The following is a 25,363-nucleotide window of genomic DNA, read 5'->3' on the forward strand; positions in this document are numbered from 1 at the left end:
GGGTTTAATAATAACTCACATGTATGGTTTAGCGGGCGATTTGTGAAATTGCTGTGAAAACGGTCGCACAATCTGTAACTCAAAACAAGTTTTTCCTCTGCGATGCCGCAAGAACTGTTTGATTCAAAGCAATAAATGTGAGCAGCACAGTGTTTGTCGAATCTGCAGACAGCCTTCCACAGTGCTGAAGGAATCTGAGCCGAGATTGAAATCAAATCCACAAGGCCGTTTCTGATGTGATACTGAGAATGTCTGATGCCTAATTCATAATGTAACATCCCTTCAGGTACTGAAAGATTACTGTGCAGCTTGTATTCATCCCAAAACAATAGTCAAATACGATACCAATGCTATGAGAAGACAAAGAGAAATCAATGTGCTGTCGTTACAGATGGATGACAGGAATCTGTACCTCATTTTCTAAGGGCTTATAGTAATGTAGACACCTATAGCGGATAGTCAAAACAATAAAACGTACTTATGGAAAAGGACATGGACTTTATGGAAGAGGCCAAATCATCTGTACCTAAATTCTAAACACATCTGTGATAAATGCTACAAAAAGAAACTAATATACCAAAAGTCCCAAACATTATCCCAAGATATGCCTAACACAGCACATGTTGAAATGCATCTGGAAAGAGGTGCAGCAGTGCCACGTAGAGACTGTGCAACAGGTTTATTATAAACATGTACAGTAAAGGATGGACAAAATCGAAGCAGCAAAGGTTGAGATATCCAGATTTTTAGTCCCTAGCATTGGGCTAAGCTCCAAAAACACTGGATCCTCCATTTCCCATAATGCAACTCACTAGTGTCATTTCCATAGACTGTATATAAGAAGTGGACGTAGTCACTGTGACGTCACCCACTGGTTTGTGGACTGCCGTTTTGAAGCCCCTAGTTCGGTATTTTGGCCTTCACCCTCTTAGTTTTTGGCGGTAGCCATCTTGTTTTTTTTGCAACCAGAAGTGACACTAGAGGGTGGAGCTAAGTACAACTGAATGCTGAATAAGACATTTTTAGTTGACCAAAGAGGTTATAACTAACTTTCATGAACTGAAAACACACTGTGAAAGGGTTAACGATTGGATAATGTTCTGGTAGCAACCTGTCAATCACAAAGTAGCCACGCCCTAAAGCATCCCCTGCTTTATGGTCTATTTGACTCTAAATGGGACCATCATTTACTAAATGAACATCAAGCTGTATTGAAGAAGACTTGAAACTAGCGATTGAGACCATAAACTCATGTTTACAATGTTTACTGAGGTAATAAACCAAGTGAGAAGTAGGATAATTTTCTCATAGACTTCTATACAATCAGACTTCTTTTAGCAACCAGAGGAGTCGCCCCCTGCTGGCTGTTAGAAAGAATGCAGGTTTAAGGCACTTCCACATTGGCTTCACTTTTCACACCCAGATTTTGCCGACTGGTCTGTACATTAGACCCTTCATGCCGGGTAAAACGCCCTCATCTTTTGATCCTTACAAAGCTCCCCAGAGCCACAGAAGCCATTATAGAGCTGTTCTCACAGGCTAAGTAGCACTCTCCCTGGCAATTAATGTGTAAAATTGGTGGAGTGCTCCTTTAATTTAATTTAGTGTTAATGGTATTTTATCCATCCCCATGTGTTTCCCTACCTTCTATGAATTTAAAAGAAATAGACAATGGCCAAGAAAGGCAAGCATATATCTGCCCATAATTACAGCTTGGATATCTTTTATGATATTAATATTTAAGAAAGCCAATCCACAGAGAAGCAAACACACGGCCAGCGTAAACAGACAAAGAAAAGTATTAAAGTAAAAAAAAAAAAAATGATGATCTATACAATCCAAACATGCACAAGACAGCAAAAGCAATCAGTGGTGGTATGAGTGCACTGCAGGAAGCCAGTTTGCTTATTCACACACACAAATAGCAGATCATAAAGCTTTCCATGGATACAGTATGTGAGCGCTTCCTCTGACAGCAGATTAGATCAGAAAAATTAGATGATGAATGAGTGAGTTGTAAAAGCAGATGCACAACAGTAAATTAAGAGATTTTTCTATCTGGGCAATGGCATAAAAGAAAGACTTCCATGTGCATATTGTTATATATATTTCCTCATCATCTTCAGCAGGAGGACAGCACTGTCGCATCAACACAGAAAATGATCCCAATGTCAGATGATGCATTGTATCAATTTCAGATGGGCGCTCAGCTCATGCAGACGGAGAAATAATTAAATCACAACCTTTAATAAAACATAAGGACCGCAACCACACTGTAGGAAAAACTCCATCTGGAGACCATGAGGGAAATAACTCAGAAAAAAGGGAAGTGATGGGAAGTTATGAGAATAAATATCTTAATTAGCCTCTCTGGGCTATGGTTTTTTTTACACTGTGTTGGCAACTGCATGACATTTTCCTCACTCTGACCAGCCACTGCATACTAACGTTCCAGTGACCCCAAAATGGCAGCTGTTTTCCTCCTCTGGTATGGCGAGGCGGCTTAATTAGGCTTTTGTTAATAGAAATGATGAAATACCTTCCAGTATTTATCAGAGACGGTTCCACACAGTGGTTACACTGACATGGATAACAACCGTGTTGGTGACCTTTAGCTTCCTCCGGCATACTGTACACATTTTTACATTGTAGGTGTGAAGCTTATTCTCTAATTACTGTGATTGAATCAGTTGGGTTTAATGTCTCTTGGATGCATTGGAGCAACTGTTGCAACAAACTGCAGCTTTTTAGTTATTGGGAACCATACAACTATCCTGCTGACTGTGTTTTCAACCTGAACATACACTATACACCTTGTTTTTCCACTGTATTTCTGTTCAATTACAAGTAAAAAGTAACGGCGGCAACATGTGAAATTGATCTGAAGAACAGAGAATATACTGGGAGGAGACAGGAAGTACAGTCAGAGAAAGCCACTGTCATAAAAAATCTGAACGTCAATAAAATAGCTGTGGCTGCCGGATCCCCTAAAATAATAGAATACTTTTCATTTATTTTTTTACCATTGTGGTTTTCTGGGGAAAAAAATGTCACTGTCAACTAGGGCTGGGTAATGTTTGAAATTTCTCAACACCCATGCCAAAACAATTTTCAGTGCTGATACCAAAATGATACTTTTCTCAATACCTCACATTGAGGGATATTATAATGCTTTTTTTAAATGTACCCAAATAAACCAAACTTGTCAAATGCATCAGTTTACAGCAATCACACAAGAACTGTGCCTGAACAAAATCTAAAATCCAAAAATAGAATAATCAATAGTTTACTGCTCACTAAAGTATCAACTACTGGGTGTATATTACATCAACCCGGTCTCACGGGAAGGCGTATAAATAGTACGACATTACACAGACATTACGCATGAGAATACATTTTAGGCTTTTCGCTTGTCATTTGTATGCCTCTTTTCTCGTGCAATTTTTATGCCATGCAACAAAACTACGGTAACGGCCGCAGTTAGGTTCAGGCAACAAAATCACTTAGTTAGGTTTAAGAAAACATCATATTTTGGCTTAAAATAAGCACGTAAACTAAGTAAAATACGTATGGAAACAATGTAAAAGAAGTACGGAAAACAAGTCTCAATCGTCACTAATGCAACTTCAAAATAAATAAAACAACACTTTGGGACACGAACACCTGTCTTGAACACCGGCCTCCTGGTTACAGGTCCTGTGTTTGTTGGACCCATCCACCTTCCCTCCTGCCTATCACGAGCAGTCTTTTTCATTTTTTATTTGACGTCACTAGCCCCCGAGCGTAGCATATTTACGTGGATGAATTTACACTGCAGTCAGTACAAACTACATGGCGTAAAAATGACACGCCACAGCGAAATGATTTGCAAATTACCATGTCTTTCATACGCCATTTAGTATGACTGGTCTGATAGGGAGAAGTGAATGAGTGAGCGAGAGACTGATTTATGGACATAAGGTGAGAATCAGCTTTCAGTACTTGACAGTTTCTGATATTAAGTGCTATGTTGTTCTATTCCCACTAGGGCTGTCAAAGTCGACGTGATAATAACGCAAATTCATTTTTAACGCCAATAATTTCTTTAATGTATTAACGCAACTGCAATGTTTAGGTTGTAGGCTGTCAGTTTTAAAGCTAGAGTGAATATACTGGCATCATATGAAACCAAAAAACCTTAGGAATCCATTGGTACCAACCATGTCATACCAGCTTATCGTGAAGGAGGCTAAATAACACTCCAAACTTTTGCTAAATTTTGGGGAGGAAAAACTGGCATGGCATGGCCATTTTCAAAGGGGTCCCTTAACCTCTGAACTCAAGATATGTGAATGAAATTGGTTCTATGGGTACCCACGAGTCTCCTCTTTACAGACATGCCCACTTTATGATAATCACATGCAGTTTTGGGGCAAGTCATACTCAAGTCAGCACACTGACAAACCGACAGCTGTTGTTGCCTGTTGGGCTTCAGTTTGCCATGTGAGCATATTTGTTATGCTAAATGCAGTACCTGTGAGGATTTCTGGACAATATTTGTATTTGTTTTGTGTCGTTAATTGATTTCCAATAATAAATATATACATACATTTGCATAAAGCAAGCATATTTGCCCACTCCCATGTTGATAACAGTATTAAATATACGTAACAAATCTCCCTTCAAGGTACATTTAGAACTGATAAAAAATGCGTGATTAATTTGTAATCATGCGATTAATCGCAGTTAAATATCTCAATCGATTGACAGCCCTAATTTCCAGCTCTGATGTCAACAGACAAGTTTCTCAAAACCCTCAACTCTGGTGTTGAAATTGTAAAATGATTTAAAACAAAAACTAAAAAGCCCAGGATGTTTTTTCCCCCCTGATGGCTGTCGCCGCGCTACAGCAGAAGTTGGGGAGGAGAAAGAAATCAGGGAGAAAAAGCCTGTCAAGGCAAGATGCCAACATGTGAAATTACAACTATTGATCTCTAGTGCTGGAGAAAGCATTTCCACTGTGTTTGAATGCATTATTAAGGAGATACTGTTCGCCACAACAGGTGGATGGCGGCCGGGCAGCACAGCTCTAAACAGAACAGAGGCTGTATAGTGTGCAGCATTGTGATAAGAGCTACTGGCAGCTGTTTGTGTGAGATTAGTATCTCCGGTGTCGCAGATTGTTGTGCTGTCACGTCTAGCACAATGACTTGGAACAACAAATAATCATTTCATCCAAACCCTATTATTATTTCATGCACACCATGGCTAACAAGATTATAAATTCAACAGCTGTTACAATGTTTTTTTGAAATCACAGCGTAACTCAATATGCTTGCGGGGTGAACTTGTGGCATCCAGAGGAACATGTTAATTTGAGAGACTGGAAAGGCTACAAAACAAGTGTGGTTCGAGTGTGTACTTGAGCAGGGAGGAGAGGAGAGGAGAGGAGAGGAGAGAAGATAGAGGACAGCAGGAAAGGCAAGATAGAGGAGAGGAGAGGAAAGGAGAGGAGAGGAGAGGAGAGGAGAGGACAGGAGAGGATATGTACAGTATGTTTGTGAGTAGTGCGGAGGAGTGAATGTTCTTCTTCTTTAAGCATATGGCTCTGAGTTTTGTCTATATGGGAAGCACTAAATAATGAATTCATAATGAGAGTTAGACATTTTGCAATGCTATTTTAGTCCCACAAGTAGAAGATGTCTAGTTTTTTCTGTCTGATTATATAAAGTCTGATAAAGTCAATCCAAACTAAAATGTAAAATATTGAAACTACTGTTCATTCAGTTGGGTTGTCTATTCTGCTCATTAATAACCGCATCATTTTGGAACATAATTATGAATGTCCTTTGCGAAGAACTGGAAAGCACTGTGGTCCATTATGTGTAATTATCATATAACCAGCACAAATTTACCAGATGGTTGATACGGTGGAGAGGAAAAGGTTGTTTACTCACATTTTCTTGCTCTCCAAGTTTGGGCTGCTCTGACAGGGCCAGAGTGCAAGGCTTCATGTTGCATAACATCTAATAAAGTTTCATATTTTTTTGTCAGTTTATATTTTACCCAAAGGCAATGCAGCTAAAAGCATTTCCTCTGACTCTGTGCTACTATTCGTTTTTTCTGTGAAGGCTTCTGTTGAGATTTTCACAAAAGAAGGGTTTGGTTGGTTCTGCTATATGACTTCTTTGACCTGTGTTTTCTGGTATTACTCTTTCCATCTATTTCCTAAAAACATTGAGGTAAACAGTAGCAAACTCGGACAGTTATGTCACCTTAAATTCACTTTTTCTTATAAATTCCATGCCGCGCTAAAAAGGCTCAAAAGAAATTACTTTCTCTCGCTCATGTAAGCCTCATTTTTGCTTTTTATAATATCAAAAACTGTCCATCAACTCTGGATTACGGACAGAGTAAAGTCACTAACCCTCTCCCCCCTTTTCATTCCTCTTAGATGCTGCTGCGTCATTAAAAGGGACCAAAATCCACAGGAGACGTTCAAGAGATCCATGAAAGCTGGTAAAACTAAGTTATATCACCGTTTACTTTGCCTAATGTACTTCAACATCATCACGCAATGACTTCTTAAAATCAAAAAGCTGTTATATAATGACAAAACATAATGGAGACAACTTTAAGATGATTGATGTCATGGAAATATGTTGGAGAGCATGACTCTGTTTAAATCTCTCAAATGCACCATTTACTCTCAAGTAGGTAACACGGTATAATGCACCAGATCTTAGATTATGATGGGAAATTAAGTCCTTCCTCCTGACAACAATTTAATCGGTGATTCAGTGTTAATATCCAGCCTGTTAAACGACACCTGCAGCTATAAAGCATTTGGCTTAACAGACCTAATAATTATGCTGTGACCTATCTAACCTCCTCCGTCTAATGTCCCTTTGTCACATTCAGACTTTTGTCCCTCATGCGGTGTTCCTCTTCCCGTGTTCATCTTTCCAAAGAAATCAATTTTAAATCTGAGAGCCGATATGTTTTCATTACTTATTCAAACTGTTTTCATTTTATTTTCAACATTGACCGAATAAGATAAGAACTGAGTGGGCAACGGAAAAATAATAAAATTGTCCTTCCTGAATAATAGATGGGGTAAATTGCTCAGGGACAGATTATCATTTGAGAAACTGGGAGATGATTAGAGCGGTGATGTGGAGAGCAGATCGCCACTGCAGGAGAGGGTCTTTGGGAATAAGGTCGGTGCGCGCGTGTGTGTGTGTGTGTGTGTGTGTGTGTGTTAGGGCTGGGCAATATATCAATATCATGTCTTTAGTGATATGAGACTAGATATCGTCTTAGATTTTGGATATCGTAATATCATAATATGGCACAAGTGTTGTCTTTTCCTGGTTTTAAAGGCTACCTTATACAGTAAAGTGATTTTCTGAACTTTCCAGATTGTTCTAGCTGTTCTATTATTTGCCTTTACCCACTTAGTCATTATATCTGCAATATCGATATTGAGGTATTTGGTCAAAAATTTAGGGCTGTCAAAGTTGACGCGATAATAACGCGTTAACGCAAATTAAACACCACTAATGTCTTTAAGGCATTAACGCAACTTACAATTTTTAGTTAGTAGCAGGCTCAGTTTTAAAGCTAGACTGAAGATCTTGGTATCACATGAAACTAGAAAACCTAAGGAATCCGTTCCAACCATGTCATACTAGCATTTTGCGAAGGAGGTTAAATAACACTCCAAACATAGGCTGAATTTTTGGCAAAGGAAAAACTGGCTTGGCCATTTTCAAAGGGGTCCCTTGACCTCTGACCTCAAGATATTCGAATGAAAATGGGTTCTACGGGTACCCACGAGTCTCCCCTTTACAGACACTTTATGATAATCACATGCAGTTTGGGGCAAGTCCCAGTCAAGTCAGCACACTGACACACTGACAGCTGTTGTTGCCTGTTGGGCTGCAGTTTGCCATGTTATGATTTGAGCATATTTTTTATGCTAAATGTAGTACCTGTGAGGGTTTCTGGACAATATTTGTCATTGTTTTGCATTGTTCATTGATTTCCAATAATAGATATATACATACATTTGCATAAAGCAAGCATAATGATGATCAATGATCAATTACGGACAATCATGCGATTAATCGTGGTTAAATATTTTAATTGATTGACAGCCCACACCATGATATTTTTATTTTTCCTTATCGCCCAGTCCTAGTGTGTGTATATGTGTTTTTTGTTTTTTTTTAGATTATCTGGCCTGAGTTTGACCTGAAAAAAAAAAGTTAAAAGGCATCATCAAACAAACATGTCTGATCACAACAAGTGGTGTAAAAGGAAAGAAAAAAAAAAAAAAAGAGAAATATAAAAAAAAAAAAAAAAAATGAATGTTCACATCAATCTGAGCTGAAGCTGAACGGAGAGAGAAAAAAGGCTCCAACAACTGCAAACTGAGCATCTCCATCTCCAGACGCTCCTCTGCTCTCTGTGATAATGTGATGTGGTTGTGGAGCTCTCCGTGGTGCTGAAATCTGCGGGGACTCCACCGACAACAAATTGCACTAACTTCTGATCTCCATCCACCTCCAGTGTGTTTGCATGTGTGTGTGAGAGAGTTTTCTGTGTGCGCAAAAAATAAAAAACAAAACAAACACAGCTGTCTTGGCTCCCCGCCACGCCACGCCACGCCACGCCAAGCAGCCTACACAAATGCGCGTTTTTTCCAGATGAATAATACACAGCGAGAAATGACAAATAGTCGAAAGCGATGAAAGATTTAACATGTGGGAAGCCCTGAGAGCAAAAAAATGGGTTTCATCTCTTGAATGTGACGCTGCTCCTGGAGCCGATTAAACAGGAACAGATTCCCTCCACCTCCTCCTCCGGTCGTGATGCAGTGAAGCAGCTCTGCGCAGAACCGACTCGCTGTATAAAAGGCGCTGCGCTTCCACAGACCAGACTACAACAACAAGGAGACAAGGAGCGCGTCAAGGCACTGCGGCTCCATCAAACCAAAAACTAAACCACACAAAACCCATAGCACAGATAGACGCAGACATGCAGGCCACGAAGAACGGAATCAGTTGGAGACTTTTTCTATTTTCCTGCCTGTTTTTGGAGAGTTCCTCTCAAGACTTTGGCGCACAGACGCAGTTCATTTGCACGTCCGTGCCAAAGGATATGGACATTTGCGCAGCCACTTTGCAGAACAGCGTGCCGGGGGAGGACTTGAAGACCACCGTCTTGCAGCTGCGGGAGACGGTTTTGCAGCAGAAAGAGACGATCATGAACCAGAAGGAGACCATCAGGGAGCTGACCTCGAAGTTGGCTCGATGCGAGAGCCAGAGCGGCGCAGAGCCCGGGGACGCGCGGCCCGGGGGTCGGAGAAAAGAGGTTGGGACCAAGAACACCATGGGGGATGTATCCAGAGGACCCCAGGACACTTTGACGCAACTATCACAGACTTTACAGTCACTGAAGCAGAGATTAGAAAACCTGGAGGTATGGCTATAGAGAGGACGGTTTTCAATACTTTGGGTCACTCTCATGCGCAAAACTCAAAATTATGCCCAACCCACTTTTCTTGACCAATATAATAACTACATAATAATAATATAAAAATAGCTGATTTGGGTCAATTTGCCATCTTGTGAGCACACAAGAAAAACAAACCTTGCCAGATAGAAATAAAGCTGCTTGTTCCACATATACTGCAATAGGAAAAAAAAGTATATTTGTAAAGATCATTCTGAGCTAAATGCTTCTTTTCCTTTCCCCCTCTAACAGCAATTCAGCAGAAGTAACAACTCTGTGCAAGCGAACAGCCTCAAAGACCTGCTCCAGAGTAAGATCGACGACCTGGAGAAGCAGGTGTTGTCCCGGGTGAACAGCATCGAGGAGGGGAAGCCCGGACTCCGGAATGAGACAGAGCAGCGAGGCAGAGTGGAGTCCACCCTCACATCTCTACACCAGAGGATCACAGACCTGGAGAAAGGTAGAGTTGTGGGAAGAGAGTGTATATCGGCTTTTTACGCACAGAAAGTAAAAGGAGATCTGGTGAGGGTTTGGTGGGTTTAAGTGTAGAGATGGATAAGATAGGTGATCCAGGAATGCTTCAGCAACCAAGAGGAGATATTAGATCACCAAACGAAAAAAAAATCATCTCTGCACATCCAGTTTTGGCATCATAAGCTTTTATGACCTCAGCAGTCGATTTAATGTTTTACTCATCCGCACAAAGCTGCAGCAGCAGCCCGGTGTGTTCTGCAGTCTCTCTGCTCTAATTCACGCAGATTAAACCATTTCACAACAAGCAGTGATGACAGCCCATCCCTCCATTTGCTCTGTTTCAGAAGTGAAACCACCTCTGATACCACACTGCAAAAAAAAACAAAAACTTGTGTGTCAGTAAAACAGAGAGGTGTGGCAGCAGAGATGACGGGTACCAACGTCAGTATAGTCCTGTCCCTGTGGTAGATTTATCATAAGAGATTAAAGCAAATCTGGATATTGTGGATTTGGTTGTGTAACATGTAATTCCTCTACACCATAAATCCCCCCAGAATGTGTGCGTCCATAGAATGATATATGTCCAAACCCACATTGATACTTTCCAGTATCTCTTAAGGCACTTTGGCACCAGTATTTCTTAAGGCACTTTGTATGAGACACACAAGGACATGAGGGGGGACAGAGCTCTTACACCTCATAACAACAATTATATTGTACATAAATTAATGAAATTAAGGTAATAAACATAATACACATTATAAAACATGTACAACTAACATTCAGAAATGTGCAATACAAATATAATAATAAATAATCTGTGCAAGGTTGAAAGGTGTCAATCTCATTTTCAACACAAGTACGAGTGTTGTTCATCTGTGTCCAGATCTGTGTCCATGGTGTACGACCAAGTGTCTATTTCTTCTCCCGCAGGTCAAAGAGAAAACAGGCCTCTGGATAAATTCCAGCTCACCTTCCCGCTGAGAACCAACTACATGTACGCCAAAGTGAAGAAGAGCTTGCCGGAGATGTACGCCCTCACCGTGTGCATGTGGCTCAAGTCCAATGCGTCTCCGGGAGTGGGCACACCTTTCTCCTACGCAGTCCCGGGTCAAGCCAACGAGTTGGTCCTCATAGAGTGGGGCAACAACCCGATGGAGATACTAATAAACGACAAGGCATGTCAACCACACACACACACACACTGTGGAGGTGTTGCCATGTATTGATTTATATTATACTGTGAGTGAGTATTTTGGCTGACTAGCAGCTTCTATCTTCTTCCAGGTTGCTAAGCTGCCTTTCCTTATCAATGATGGGAAGTGGCATCACATCTGCGTGACCTGGACCACTCGAGATGGTGTTTGGGAAGCTTTCCAGGATGGCGTCAAGAGGGGGAGCGGAGAGAATCTGGCTCCATACCATCCCATCAAACCACAGGGCCTGCTGATCCTCGGCCAAGAGCAGGTAAACACAACACACTGCTGTTTCGAACGCTTTCCAAGTCCATGAAGGCAACACTGATTGTTTCAAGCTCCACATAAACTACATTTGGAGAGCTTTATACACTATAAGAGGATGTCAGGGCAGGACATAATGCATATAGGCGTGATTCAAATATTTTGATGAGGTGTGATGTGGATGATTAGCCATTTCATTGTGACATAAAGAAACAGATTTCAGTTTTCAACTCCATCCTGGCTGTAAATCACATGTTTAATAAGGTGATTAGATCTTGAATTCATCAAGAATCTCAGTGGATTGAAGATGCCTCATTCAGTTTAATCAGTTAAATAATCCAGATAATCCAAGAGGCAATTTTGTTCTTTCCTTGCCATAATTAAATCCATTTGTCTTTTCCACACAGGACACGCTCGGAGGAGGATTCGACGCCACGCAAGCTTTCGTAGGAGACCTGGCAAACTTCCACATCTGGGATCGGAAACTATCCGTCGGAGAGATATACAATCTGGCGACATGCAGCAGCAAAGCGCAAGTTGGCAACGTTTTCGCGTGGATGGAGACGAGCCTTGACATTTACGGAGGCGCCTCGAAGTGGACATTCGAAGCTTGCCGCCAGCTCAACTGAACTGCAGGGAAAGAGGAGATCAATGCATTTGTTAGAGCCACTCTGTTGTCACAGCATCGGTAAACTGATTTGAAAGATCAGGAGCATTTCAGTGAATAGCATCTGGATTTGTTATAGATATTTGAAAACATCATTTGTGGACACTTGATAGATTTTTACCATGTGGGACAGGTCACTGCAAATGGACACTTTTAGCATCCTGGGGGTGCTTGAATGCACCATCAGGCCTACTTGTGGTGGTTTGGAAGAAGTAGCCGATGTCGCTCCGGAGAGCAGAGGATGCTCTCGGAGACCCAAAATGTCAGGCCAGCGTCAGAAGTACAGTAGGAGGTTGTGTAGTTTTTAGCCAACAGATGTCACGCAATTCAACAAAACGACTCTTCAAAACGTCTTTTCTGTCTCGACTGCCAGGGATTTTCACTGTGAAAAAGGACAAGGTGGACTTCTTTAAAAGGAATGAGCTCTTCAAGAGGTCATGAAATAGACGACGTTGTTTCTCTCTCACTATTCTTTCTCTGCCACCACCTGCTTGACGTGAATTTGTGTAAAAGAATGACGTATTTATTGCCAACATTCGAGCCTGAGTGCCTTGGGCTGTTGAAAAAAGAAATCTCAGCACATTCATTATGATTTGCAGAGTGTTTGTGTTTATTTTTCCTGTAAATTGATTTTGAAAAGAAGCAGTGTTTCTTGTAACACTTCTGAATGAGTTTGGATCAGATCGTTTATTGTAAAATGCAACTCATTGATGATAATGACGCATTTTGCAGATGTTTGTACTTCAGTGGGAATGTTCTCTGTACAGTAACAGCATGTCTTAACTTCTGTAAATGCTGCGTCAGCATCTATGATCTTTGCTTTTACTATCCGACTTTTGGGTTGAGATTTTATACTGTATTGTTATATGCTTAAAGCATGGCAACACGGACAGATGAAAAAAAGTTCTAGTTTTTGTAATAAATTGTGATACTTGAATCATATACAGGTGTTTACATATTTATTTGGGGAAATGTGCACACTCTTTATGACACAGATGTAATGAAATATGATCTCAATTCGATACAATTAGAGGTCGAAACTTGACCTCCTGAATCTACCTGTTCTCCTGAGTGTGCAATTGTGAGTTTGCCAATTGGACCATTAGATTTGGCTGCTATAATCAATATTTGTATATTACTAATGGGTCACGTGACTACTTGCATGTGAAAGGGGTCACTCATAAAAATAAAATCGCTAAAAACCCACTGTACATCTGCTCGGCACCAAACAGCACGTAGACAAAATTAGAGAAGAGCTGGTGAACATAGCTAAAGAGCCAGATATGTTTGTCAGGAGTTGGTGGAGACCAAAAACAGAGCTAAAACCAGAGTTAATTCAAGTTACTTTCCTGTTCGTAAACATGATGACGTATTTCTGTGGGCGGAGCGTAGGTGGAGGCAGAATAATTATCTGAACATGTTAGCTAACTTTTGCCAGCAAGTTTGTTTGCTTTTTATTTTAACAATGGCTGAAGAAAATACAAGTTTTTCTGAATATGTACAGTTACTCACTCTCAGGGACCGCAAGTGTTAGTTTATAGACAGTCTAATCAAAAAGAGAGTCTTACAATATCGATGAAGCGTTTCAGAGATGGATAACCGCAGCCAATGGCTCACAGCTGTGGCTACGGTAAGCAAAAGGCTAAACTATTAATAGCAACATTTTCTCCCCATCTCTCTAATAGTTTAGCCTTCTGCATGAGCTGCGGTGCTAATTACGGTTAGCAGAAGGCTAAGCTAAACTATTTGAAATGTTTTTTTTCCATCTCTGAAATGCTTTGCCGATAATGTAACTCGCTAGAGCCTCGAATCACAATTTGTCATCTCAAATGTATGCAATATTTATTCTGGCACCCAACATGCATACTACTCTGAAGTGATCCGTGTTTGCCTCCGGTCTTTCCTTTGTTTTGCCTCCAGCTAACACCGTGACGTAATCATGACGACGGCTGTAAAAGGGTCTATTGGTCTTACATTTTTCAGGTGTCAAGAAAAAACGACTCCAAATTAATGATAATGTTGCTCCATTTCTGCTGGGTGTGTAAACTGTTCGTCATAACAACCTAAAAGGGACAGTGTTGTTTTCACGGCTTGTTTGCAAAAAATCAGTTATTACAGGCTTAAGAAAAACTATTAAATAAATATTGTCTATGTAAATTCAGATCACTGTCAGCCACCATGTGCAAATAAACCATGCCCACTTTCATTAGTCCAACAAAAAGCTGACCATCAAAAATCAGGTCTACTGTCCAATCAACACAATACGTACAGCAGTACATACCACGCATGTGTGCCAACAGTACAGTAGCATCTTCAAATCAACCGTCAAGAGGCACCAGAGAGGTAAAAAGAAATCTTGCCAGAGGCCAGCAGACAGTAAAATCAACCAATTTGCACCTTTCCTGGTAGCATCAGAATATGCAACAATACCTGATTACTATAAAACTGCTACACTGAATAATAACTCTCAGCTTTGAGCCAATTAATTTACTGTAAGAGTGGATCATTTAAATGGCCTTTAACCATTGCTTTTTCTTCTCCTTCTTATAAAACCTGTCTCAAATGTGTGAATGAAATTCTTCTCAATTCTTCTCATCACAGCTTTTCACAAACTTCAGTATGACCCGGTTCAGGCCTACACACGAGTCTAGATTTGACATTTGGGAAAAAAACAACACTAGATAGCAAAATATGTTGGATGGTTCATTCCTACATGGCCTTCCCCATACATTTCTTACACAATAGGCTATATTATTGTGGTGATATCCTACGAAGTCCCATACAAACAAATCCCATAGCATAGCCAGTATAAATAATCTGCAATGTCACTGACTACATTTACATGCACAAATTATCACAATTTTTACCCTTACTCCAAAAAAGACAATATTCCTACTAAGCTGTTTACATGGCAAATGAAAAATGAATATTCCACTAATATTCCCGTTTACATGCAGCTGTGTATACTCTGAATAACGTAACCGGTGGCGGACTTGTTCGACCATGTGAACACAGCCTCCCTCTTTGATTCCTTCAACCACCTTCTTAAAAAGGTCTGCGTTGCGATATTTGCACATATCCAAAAATCTGCTTTTAAAGTAGGTGTGTTTCTCCTTCCGACAAGAAATGTGGGCTTTTCTTTTGGGCATGCATCTCTGCAAACTGTCGGCTAATTGGTTTGTTTACAACGCACAGAGCTGGCCGCAAACAGGCAAGAGGTTGTGTGTCGCAAACTGCCCTATTGAGACGCATATTCCGAATGAGCTGTATACATGTCCAAACAATGCTCCTAAAACCGAAATATCAGCATATTCCACATGTCTTAATTGGAAAATGCTCCATTGGAATAAGGCCTAATTTAGAATATCTAAAAAGAATATGCGGTTTACATGACCTGTATCAAATTTGGAATATCGTCATATCATGTATTCATATAACAGTTGAATATTATAAACGTAGTAATTGTAACAGAAACACATTTGCGTGTGGGATTTTAAATTTTCATCCTGTGTCCATAAAGACTGGATGAAGGATGAAGAAAAGTGAACTTGCCTTCGCCTTACAAAACAACATTCTTTCTTCAGTGAGAATCAATTTCGAGGTTGTGGAGTTCACAAGAATTTCTAGAGTACACTGTAGACACCAGCATGTTAACCAAACATAAATCACCTCTGCAAAGTAGTACAGAGACAGCATTACATGCACACTGTAAGTGCACACATGTTACACACTACGCAGCCTATATTGAAAACACACGGCTGTTTCTGTCAACAAAAGGTTGGCGTTGAGGTCATAGAGTACATCTCAATCCATGCAGTCTCTCTACAAATTAATCAAAGCTGACACCGCTCACATTGGATGGGGTAGCAGGGTCTGAAGGTCCTCCCTTTATTGCTAGAGAGGTCATTCGGTCCCACCGCAGTTGGGTCACATGTCCCGCAAATTGGTTTCCATCCTCTACCTCTGAGGTAGCGGGACGCCTTTACATCAATAGGTTTTCCCCAGGCATCAGACGAACTTCAGCCCATACCCATCGCACAGCCATTACAGACAGATAGTGTGACACATCTGGGGTTGGATTTCACTTCTGTGACAAAGTCACACACAAACACACCTACATATCCACACACACAGTATGTACAGACAGACACATATACACAGTACAGGTCTCTTCTTGAGTGGCCACTGGAGGCCTAGGTAGAAATCAACATCCACTCCCTCATCCACATCCACCTGGCCTTGTTGACCCACAGACCACAAATGTCCAAATCAGGTCTTTTTTTCTCTTGACCTAAATCTTGCCCTACATCTTGTCAGGTATATTTTTGGCAAAGCCAGATAATAGCCAGCGTGTTGACCTATCCCCAGCTTTCCTCAGCCCTAATTGGTTTGTGCCTTCATGCACTCCGATTCAAATTAGCTTGGAGGAAAGGTCCCCATCTGGCTTCTCTTATTTCACTCTTTATCTGAATAGCACACCACATTTGACTGTTTTACCAGAGAATTGTGTTACTGTCCTTGAAATGACGTGGAGGCAATGCAGACAGAAGTGAGCTATTTTAGTGAAGAGACAATGTGGATAACAAGCCTTTGCGTCATTCAGGAGACCGTGAATTTGCTGCATGTCAAATCATCACGCAGTGCCAGCGTCCAATTTCATGATTTGGAGCTAGATTCGACAGTTCTGGGTAATTGCTGCTTAAAACACAGGTAAACATCCAACTTTTTTAATATATTGTGTTTCCACTTACACACATCAGCAACTATATCCCTGTTGACACTGAACAGAAAAAAATGACTTAACAAGCTCAGTATCCTCATCCAGTACAAAGTAACACAGAAATACAATACGAACACTTCGTAATTAGCACTAAACACAAAGTACATGCTTTGCATCCAATTCATGCTCTGGGGACCATGAATGTGTGTACCAAATTCCACTGTAATATCCCATAATCCCATATTTACAGATATTTCACTGAAAAGCAAAAGACAACCTAATTGCTACTAGCATGGCTAAAAATGTCATTTATCTATCTGATGAAGAAAGTGTCTAGCTGATTATATTTCAGTGTAACTAAAATGAAATCATCAAACATCAAAATATACTGCATAAGTACAAACAAAAAGTTGTATAAAGCCTTTTGTGGCTGCTGAAATCTGATAAATTGCCTCAAGTGATGTCATTTGAGTCAGTGTCAGTTGGGGCTGAAGACTACAAGTTCTAAAATGAAAACAAATCTGAAGGTGTGGAGTTACCAAACCTCTGTAACCAGCTCTAGGCTACATTAGCTGCTACTAGCATAGAACATCTTAATCTACCAAAACATCTGTCAGTGGTCAATTTGCATTGCGGGTAAAGTAGGCACCAGGTTTTGACAAGGAAGAAGAACGTGTGGAATAAAAACTGTCCAACAATGTTATAAGAGTCCATAGCTAAATCAGTAGATTACTCTTTTAATGTGAAAGTGTCTACAGCAAGTTTTGTCTAATTTATTTAAACTAGTGACGGGCCGATTCTGACAAAGCAGGGGTAAACAGACCGTAAGTTACAAAGAGACCCTGGCTCCTGTAATTCAAAAGCTACTGTAGCAGTGGGACAGTAGAAAACATCCCCTACCCAAAGACTGCTCACTGTGCTTTATAAGGCAAACAGATTAAATGTCTCATCAAGTGACTGATGAAAAATTCATGACAAGAGAATAGCAAAACAGGAACTCTAGGTGGGCGTGAGCGACATTTAACTGTCCCAGTGATGCTGAATAAGAGCCGTTTTTGCTGAAAAAGAAATGATAAAACTGGTGACACAGGCAATCTGTTGATAACTGTTGTTCAGGGAAATGCATTTTTAATGGTAACGAGAATATCTGCACAAACAGGAAAACAGTGATTTTTGAGAATTTGATTATATAAATATGCATAAATCCTTTTATTGGATCATATGGTGCTCACTGCAAAAACGCTGAGGCATGTTTTCATTTTGCAGGATTTTTAGCATTTGATAGTTCCGAGTGGAGAGGGGAACGAGATTTTTAAAGTGCTGGCTTGGATTCAGTCTCTCACAAAACACCAGAATGTCTTTTGTTTAAAAAAATTGCACTGACAATGTGATATTTCTACCCAATTTTGATCCAATTCTCATCTAGTAAAAGATTCTATGAGTAATATGCACCACCTAAATCTCATTACACTAAAGCTTTGGCCCCACAATACTGCTAATGAACTATTTAAACAATAATCACTGGCGTGATACAGCAGAGTAATTGTCACTTTAGAATGTGCTTTAAATGCTGCCAATGGAGGGCCACACAAAAGGACTTTGGCTTGCATGGTGAAACAGAATATACATGAGACACACATCCATCCATACTTGTCCTTAATCTCAGAGAGCTGTCAGGGTGGCGCTCAACCCTCCATGCCACTGAATGAATAATTGATTTCCTCCCGACATGGGAAATTCCCCTTTCAGACTATCACCCAACAAGCCTCAGCCCAAATATATGCAAAAATAAAAAAAAGTGCTTCCTCAGGGGAAATACAAACACAAAATCACACCGCTATTTCTTTAATGCTTCCTTGAAGTGTTTGCCAGATGAGTAGGTATCTAATTACTTCTCAAGGGGAGAGATTATTTTAGATTGTTTTAAGTGTAAACACAATAGTCGCTCAATTTTGTTTGTACTTTACACATATTATGAACTCCACAGTGTTCGCTTGGGATACATACTGCCACATTGGAAGTGTGTCTTGTGGCAATTCAATATGATTATCACTTCCACAGGTGCCACAGTAAGGTGTTACTTATTGTAGGATGTCTCATGACAAGTAAGCACAACCACCAAAGAAAGTGTTTTTACAGTTTGAGGGTTTCAGGTTTAACATTAAATCATCAATCTAGACACACACTTGTTCAGTGGTTCCCAACCCCGGGTCCAGGCCCCCCTTAAGCCCAAGACATAACAATCCGACATCAGAGAACTAGCGGTGACGAAGGCCGCCCGTTGCGTCGTCTCACGTCGCCTTTGTTTTGGTCGACAAGTTGCACTCGAACACACTGCAAAGACTACAGTCGACGGCCAGTTAGCACGTACGTACTGCGTGAGAGGAAATAACTCTCCACACCAGCAGGAGGTGGTAGTCTGTATTCATCATTCAAAAAGGGAAACTGGGGGGCTTCCGGGAAGATGGCGGAGAGAGTAGACGCATAGTGAACTTGCTCTCCCGAGTCGGTTAAAATAAACCCTCAAAACAAATGTAACTCGACAGCCAAAGTAAGATATGAGAAGAAAATATAATACAAGAAGTCGGAATAACAATAAAAAGCAAAACAAAACGCGAGAACAACCTGCAACGAAAGCTAACTCCGAACACGAAGCTAGCGAACACGAGGAGGACGCAACGGAGCGAATGGAACAGGACCACACAGAGATGCTGCGAGTGGGACTCGCTACCATCAGTAAAGATATAAAAGAGCTCAAACAGGAGTTACGACACGAACTAAACATGTTTAAAGTCGAGCTGAAGAGGGAGATGAAAGAAGAAATCACCAATCTCCAGCAAGAAATAGACCGTAAGCTAACAGAAAACCACCGCGAGCTACAGACGCAACAGGTGAGCATCACAGAAGCACAGACCCGCATAGCTGAGCTGGAGGAGTGGAAGATGGACGCAAACGAGACACTGACGGCGGTGTGGGAGCAGACATGTCGGATGCAAGGGAAACTAACTGACCTCGAAGGAAGATCAAGAAGAAATAATATCCGAGTTTTCGGCCTACTGGAGGATACCGAAGGTAGCTCCACATCCAAATACCTGGAGCAGCTCCTGAGCGCTGAACTCGAGTTACCAGAGGGAACTAATCTCCAAATCCAACGGGCCCACAGGTCGCTCGCCCCAAAACCGAGCCAGAGCACCGCCGCACCCAGATCAGTGGTGGTCAACTTTCTGCAGTTTGAGACGAAGGAGATGATTTTAAGGAAAGCGTGGCAGAAGAAGATACACGTCGGAGGTAAACAACTTTTCTTTGACCATGACTATCCTACTGAAATTGTCCAGAAACGAAAGGCATATGCGGGCATCAAAAAGGCGCTCAAGGAAAAAGGAATCCGGTTCCAGACACCGCTCGCTAAAATACGGATTCATTGGAATAACGGAGTGAAGACATACGACAGCGCCAGGGAGGCAGCCCGGGACATGAAGGAGAGAGGGTTCACGGTGGAGGTGCCAGGCGGCGACCCGGGACCTGCAGCGGAGGGCAGGACTCGAGGAGCGGCGGAGTGGCAGCGGCAGGGGAAGGACCAGAGGCTGGGTACAGCGCACCGGGTGAGGGAGAAGCTGCAAAACTACCAGTGGAGATCATAAAATGTTTTGCTTAAGGAAAGAGATCCCACTGTGGACCAGGAGAAAAGCAGGTATGGTTATGGACTGCAACAACATATAGCTGGATGAGAAGAGACAATGAAAAACTTTAAAGGGGCAGACTTTGCATCAAAGACTGATTAAAAAACATTGAACCAAACTTTGCCCATATTCAACAGAAAAATGACTATACAACAGAACGGATACACAGAGGAGATATCTGAATTCTTTTTTTCAGACTTCTTTAGTTTAAATATTACATTGAGGACCGGCTGGGAGAGGTCAGGTTGTTTAAGTTGGACTTATCTAGACGCAGTGAAACCCCACTAGTTGGGTGTAGTTCTGGGTCTAGGGAGGGGCCCTCAGTAGAGATGGGGATTTCCCCTCCACCCACCAACGGGGATTTGGGGATGAACGGGAGATCACCCCACATTTGGAGGTTCCTTGTATTTCTGGTTTGTATTATGTTAATAACTGTTCATGTGTGTGTTGTTATGTTTTTGAGGGGATACGGTGAAATCAATCACACTAAGTGTAATGATGCAGTGTCAGGGACTTAAGCTGATGTCTTTAAATGTAAATGGTTTGGGTAATCCAATTAAGAGGGCCAAAGTCATGACTAAATTGAAAAAAGAGAAAATGCATATTACTTTCTTACAAGAAACCCATTTATCGTGACAAGAGCACGAAAAATTTAAAAGATTTGGATACAAAAACACATATTATAGCTCACATACTTGTAGTCATAAAAGAGGAGTGGCAATCTTGATATCAAACTCAGTTAAATTAGAAATTTATAAAGAAATAAAAGACAAAGAAGGGAGGTATATCATAATAAAGGGCAAAGTTGATAATAATGTTCTAACGCTGGTAAATGTCTATGCGCCCCCCGATAGCGATAAACACTTTTTCAAATCCCTATTTGATATCATTGCAGTGGAAGCAGAAGGAATTTGTATATGTGGGGGGGATCTGAATGTAGTATTGAACCATAGTCTTGATACGACAAGCAAAAAGAAGAATAAGAACCAGTTAACAAAACTACTAAACACTACATGTGAAGAAATTGGTTTCCTTGATGTCTGGAGGAATTTTCACCCTTTAGAAAGAGACTATACGCATTACTCAATACCGCACTCAGTTTACTCCAGAATAGACTATTTTTTAATGCAGAAAGAAGACTGCTATAGGGTAACAGACTGCAGAATTGGAGTGGCAGATGTATCAGACCATAATGCCATATACTTAACTATTCAAATGGATAGTAGAAGGAAAAACACAGTATGGCGATTAAATGTTGGCATGCTGAATGATATAACAACTGTTAATGACATTAAATTGGAAATCAAAAGATATCTAGAGGAGAATGATAATGGGGAGGTGGACCCATCCATATTATGGGACTCATTGAAGGCTGTAATACGAGGAAGGTTAATAGCTAGGGCATCATATATTAAAAAGGCCAGAATGAAAACATACGATAAATTGATATTAGACCTGAAGGATTTAGAACAGAAGTACAAAAATAATAAGGACCAGAAAACGTATAAACAAATAGAAGATTTGAGGGGACAAATGGATGGGATATTGGGTCAAGAGGTGGAGAAAAAAGCAAGATTTGTAAAACAGGCATATTATGAGCTGGGCCCTAAATCCACTAAATTACTTGCCCGAAGTTTACGCAAACAACAGGCCGACAACACCATATACAAAATTAAAGACCCCTCTACACAGAAATTGAAGAGTGATCCAAGAGAAATAGAACATATATTCCAGGAATATTATAAAGAATTATATACACAAACTTCTACAGCAGATGGAGAATCAATAAAGACTTTTTTACGTACAATAGATCTGCCCTGTATTGGAGAGACACAAAATAAAACAATCACAGCAGAAATATCACTGGACGAGATAGAGAAGGCAATTGGTAGGATGAAAACAAACAAGGCCCCAGGTAGCGACGGTTTTCCTATAGAATATTATAGTATAAAATATTCCGTAACGAGCTGAAGCCACTTCTTCTGAGAACCTTTAACTGGATTATAAAGGAAGGCAAGACACCCCCATCATGGAAAGAGGCAATTATAACACTAATACCCAAAGAGAACAAAGACAAGGAAAATTGTACCAACTACAGACCGATATCAATTCTAAATGTGGACTATAAATTATATACCTCAATTATCTCCAAACGATTTGAAAAGTTCATGCCAGATTTAATTGATGAAGACCAGACTGGTTTTATAACAGGCAGACAAACACAAGATAGTATTAGAAGAACCCTACATATAATACATAAGATTCAAAAAGAAAGTACGCGCGCTATTCTGATAAGCCTAGATGCAGAAAAGGCTTTCGATAGGGTTAATTGGGAATTTTTATATCAAACACTAGAAAGATTTGGCTTTTCCCAAGATTCTATTCAAATTATTAAAGCAATCTACCAGCAACCTTCTGCAAGAGTAAAGGTGAATGGGTCCTTGACAGAGAGATTTGTGTTAGGAAGAGGAACGAGACAAGGATGTTGTCTTAGCCCTACCCTGTTTGCTATATATATTGGACCATTGGCTCAAGCGATCCGTCAAGATAGGGAACTGAGGGGAATAACTATAAGAGACAGAGAACATAGAATTGGCCTTTTTGCAGATGACGTAATGATGTATCTCACGGATGTAAACACCTCCTTTCCAAGGATGATGGAGATCATAAATAAATTTAATTTCTATGCAGGATATAAATTGAATATTTCAAAAACTCAAATCCTCCTATTTAACTATGTTCCTCCAGAAGAAATCAGGCAAAAGTATAATATTAAATGGGATCCAAAATCAATTAAATACCTAGGGGTACATATAACGAAAAATATATCAATGTTGTATGGGGCCAATTATAACCACATTAACCAAAACATAAGAAGGGATATAGAAAGATGGTCCACATACCCAATGGATTTTAGCAGTAAAATAAATGTGGTGAAAATGAATATTTTGCCAAGGTTATTGTACTTGTTTCAATCTCTGCCAATAGAGGTCACACTAAAACAATTCACAGAATGGGATAAATTAATATCTAGATTTATTTGGGGAGGGAAAAAGGCCAGAGTTCGATACACTACACTTCAGTTGCCAAAGGACAAAGGTGGAATGGCACTTCCAAATTTTAGGACATATTTCTATGCAGCCCAACTTCGACCTCTAATTAATTGGTGTGATGATAGCTACATAGCTAGGTGGAAAGAGATTGAGACATGTATCCCTGATTTCCACATCCAAACACTCTTGGGAGAAAAAGCGCTTCCAGGGCATATCAGGAGTATAATCGATCCAATAACAATATTTACTTTGGAAACCTGGTTCACTCTTACCAGACAACTTAAATTGAAAAATCGACAAAAAGTGTTAAAATGGATAGCTTTGGATGGGGAGTTCAGACCAGGGATGTATGACTCAACATTTAAAGAATGGATGAAAAAAGGAATGACTGCGTTTTGTACTGTTACTAAAAATGGAGACCTGAGAAGTTTTTAAGATTTGAAGGACAGATTTGCACTTCGCAACCAAGACTTGTTTAGATATTTCCAACTGAGAGAATATTACAACAAAAAAGTAAAAAGGGAGGCACCAGAAGAGAAGAATCCAGTGGTGGAAGTTATAGTCAATGCATATCATCAAAAAGCATCAAGGATTATCTCTAAACTTTATCATGGCTTAATGGAATGTCAAGCAAAGACTACATCCTATGTGAAATTAAAGTGGGAAAAGGAATTGAACATCAAAATCTCAGAAGAAGAATGGCATGATATGTGTGTAACACTACAGACATCCACTAATTCACAATTCTGGAGAGAATTTAATTGGAAAAATCTGGTTCGTTTCTTCATTACGCCTAACATAAAAAGCAAGCAAATTCTAAGGCAACAAACATGCTGGAGACAATGTGGCCATACAGATGCAAATCATGCACATATCTTCTGGAGTTGCCCAAAAATAGAACCATCTTGGGACAGAGTGAACTCAGTATTAAAGGAGGTATTAGGATATATAATCATTAAGAAGTGTTCCATTTTGTACCTGGGTAATATAACTTCAGTGGTGCTGAAGGAAGATCAGTACTTGGTTAAAATCCTACTCACAGCTGGCAGAAAGGCCATTACAAGAAAATGGCTTGTAGCGGACACCCCCAGACTTAGTCAATGGTTAGAAATAGTACAGGGAATATTTGTGATGGAGAAAATGACTTATTCTCTAAGAGTGAAAGAAGATGAGTTTAACAGAAAATGGGAAAAATGGATTAGGTATAGACATAAAGACATAAGCAATGTATAATTGTATTGTAAAAACTGTAAGTTATTGGAAAATGTTTTAATAAGAAAATAACCCTGAATACTGCATCACCAATTGTAAACTGAACCCCTCACTGCACTGTTGCAAGTTTCGTTTTTATATGTGTGTTTTATTTGTGTATACAAAAAAAGCAATAAAGACTAAAGTGACAAAAAAAAAAAAGGGAAACTGGAAGACCGAGGACTGCGAATACACATGCCGTTGTTATGATACGTACATGAAACAAAGCGGCGTTTGACAACCATTTTCACACCACTCTCACTCACCACTTAGCTTCATCCCAGATGGCCATGTCGTTGTGAAAATACCCGTGTATTGGAATGTTGGTGTGTCAGGGCCTTAAGGGGGGTGCGCCAAGCTTTGTCTGCTCTGAGGTTGTTAAAATTAGATTTGCTTATGTATAATTAAAATCATAATAATACACTACCTGGATAATTTATACAAAAATCTGTATATAAAACAATTAAAAAAGATATACAGTATATTTGTTGCTACTAAGTAACACAATCTAACAAAATATTCAGCTTCAATCCATATTTGTTGGTGTTTAGCAATTTAAA

At 40.2% G+C, this 25,363-nt stretch overlaps 2 protein-coding genes across 5 annotated transcripts in view; one reads left to right on the top strand and one right to left on the bottom strand.

The window, feature by feature from the left end:
* Nucleotides 1-25,363, bottom strand: part of pecam1 (platelet/endothelial cell adhesion molecule 1) — a 192,714-nt gene that overhangs the window by 126,907 nt on the left and 40,444 nt on the right. The gene's annotated exons all lie outside the window — the stretch shown is intronic.
* nptx1l (neuronal pentraxin 1 like) lies at nucleotides 8,867-13,041 on the top strand. The gene is made up of 5 exons (XM_037793422.1): nucleotides 8,867-9,465; nucleotides 9,751-9,958; nucleotides 10,906-11,150; nucleotides 11,260-11,439; nucleotides 11,840-13,041. Exons 1-5 carry the CDS (start codon nucleotides 9,022-9,024, stop codon nucleotides 12,059-12,061), a joined length of 1,299 nt encoding a protein of 432 aa, XP_037649350.1. The 5' UTR covers nucleotides 8,867-9,021; the 3' UTR covers nucleotides 12,062-13,041.

This window comes from Sebastes umbrosus, chromosome 14 (genome assembly GCF_015220745.1).
Source record: "Sebastes umbrosus isolate fSebUmb1 chromosome 14, fSebUmb1.pri, whole genome shotgun sequence".
Taxonomy (NCBI): Eukaryota; Metazoa; Chordata; class Actinopteri; order Perciformes; family Sebastidae; genus Sebastes; species Sebastes umbrosus.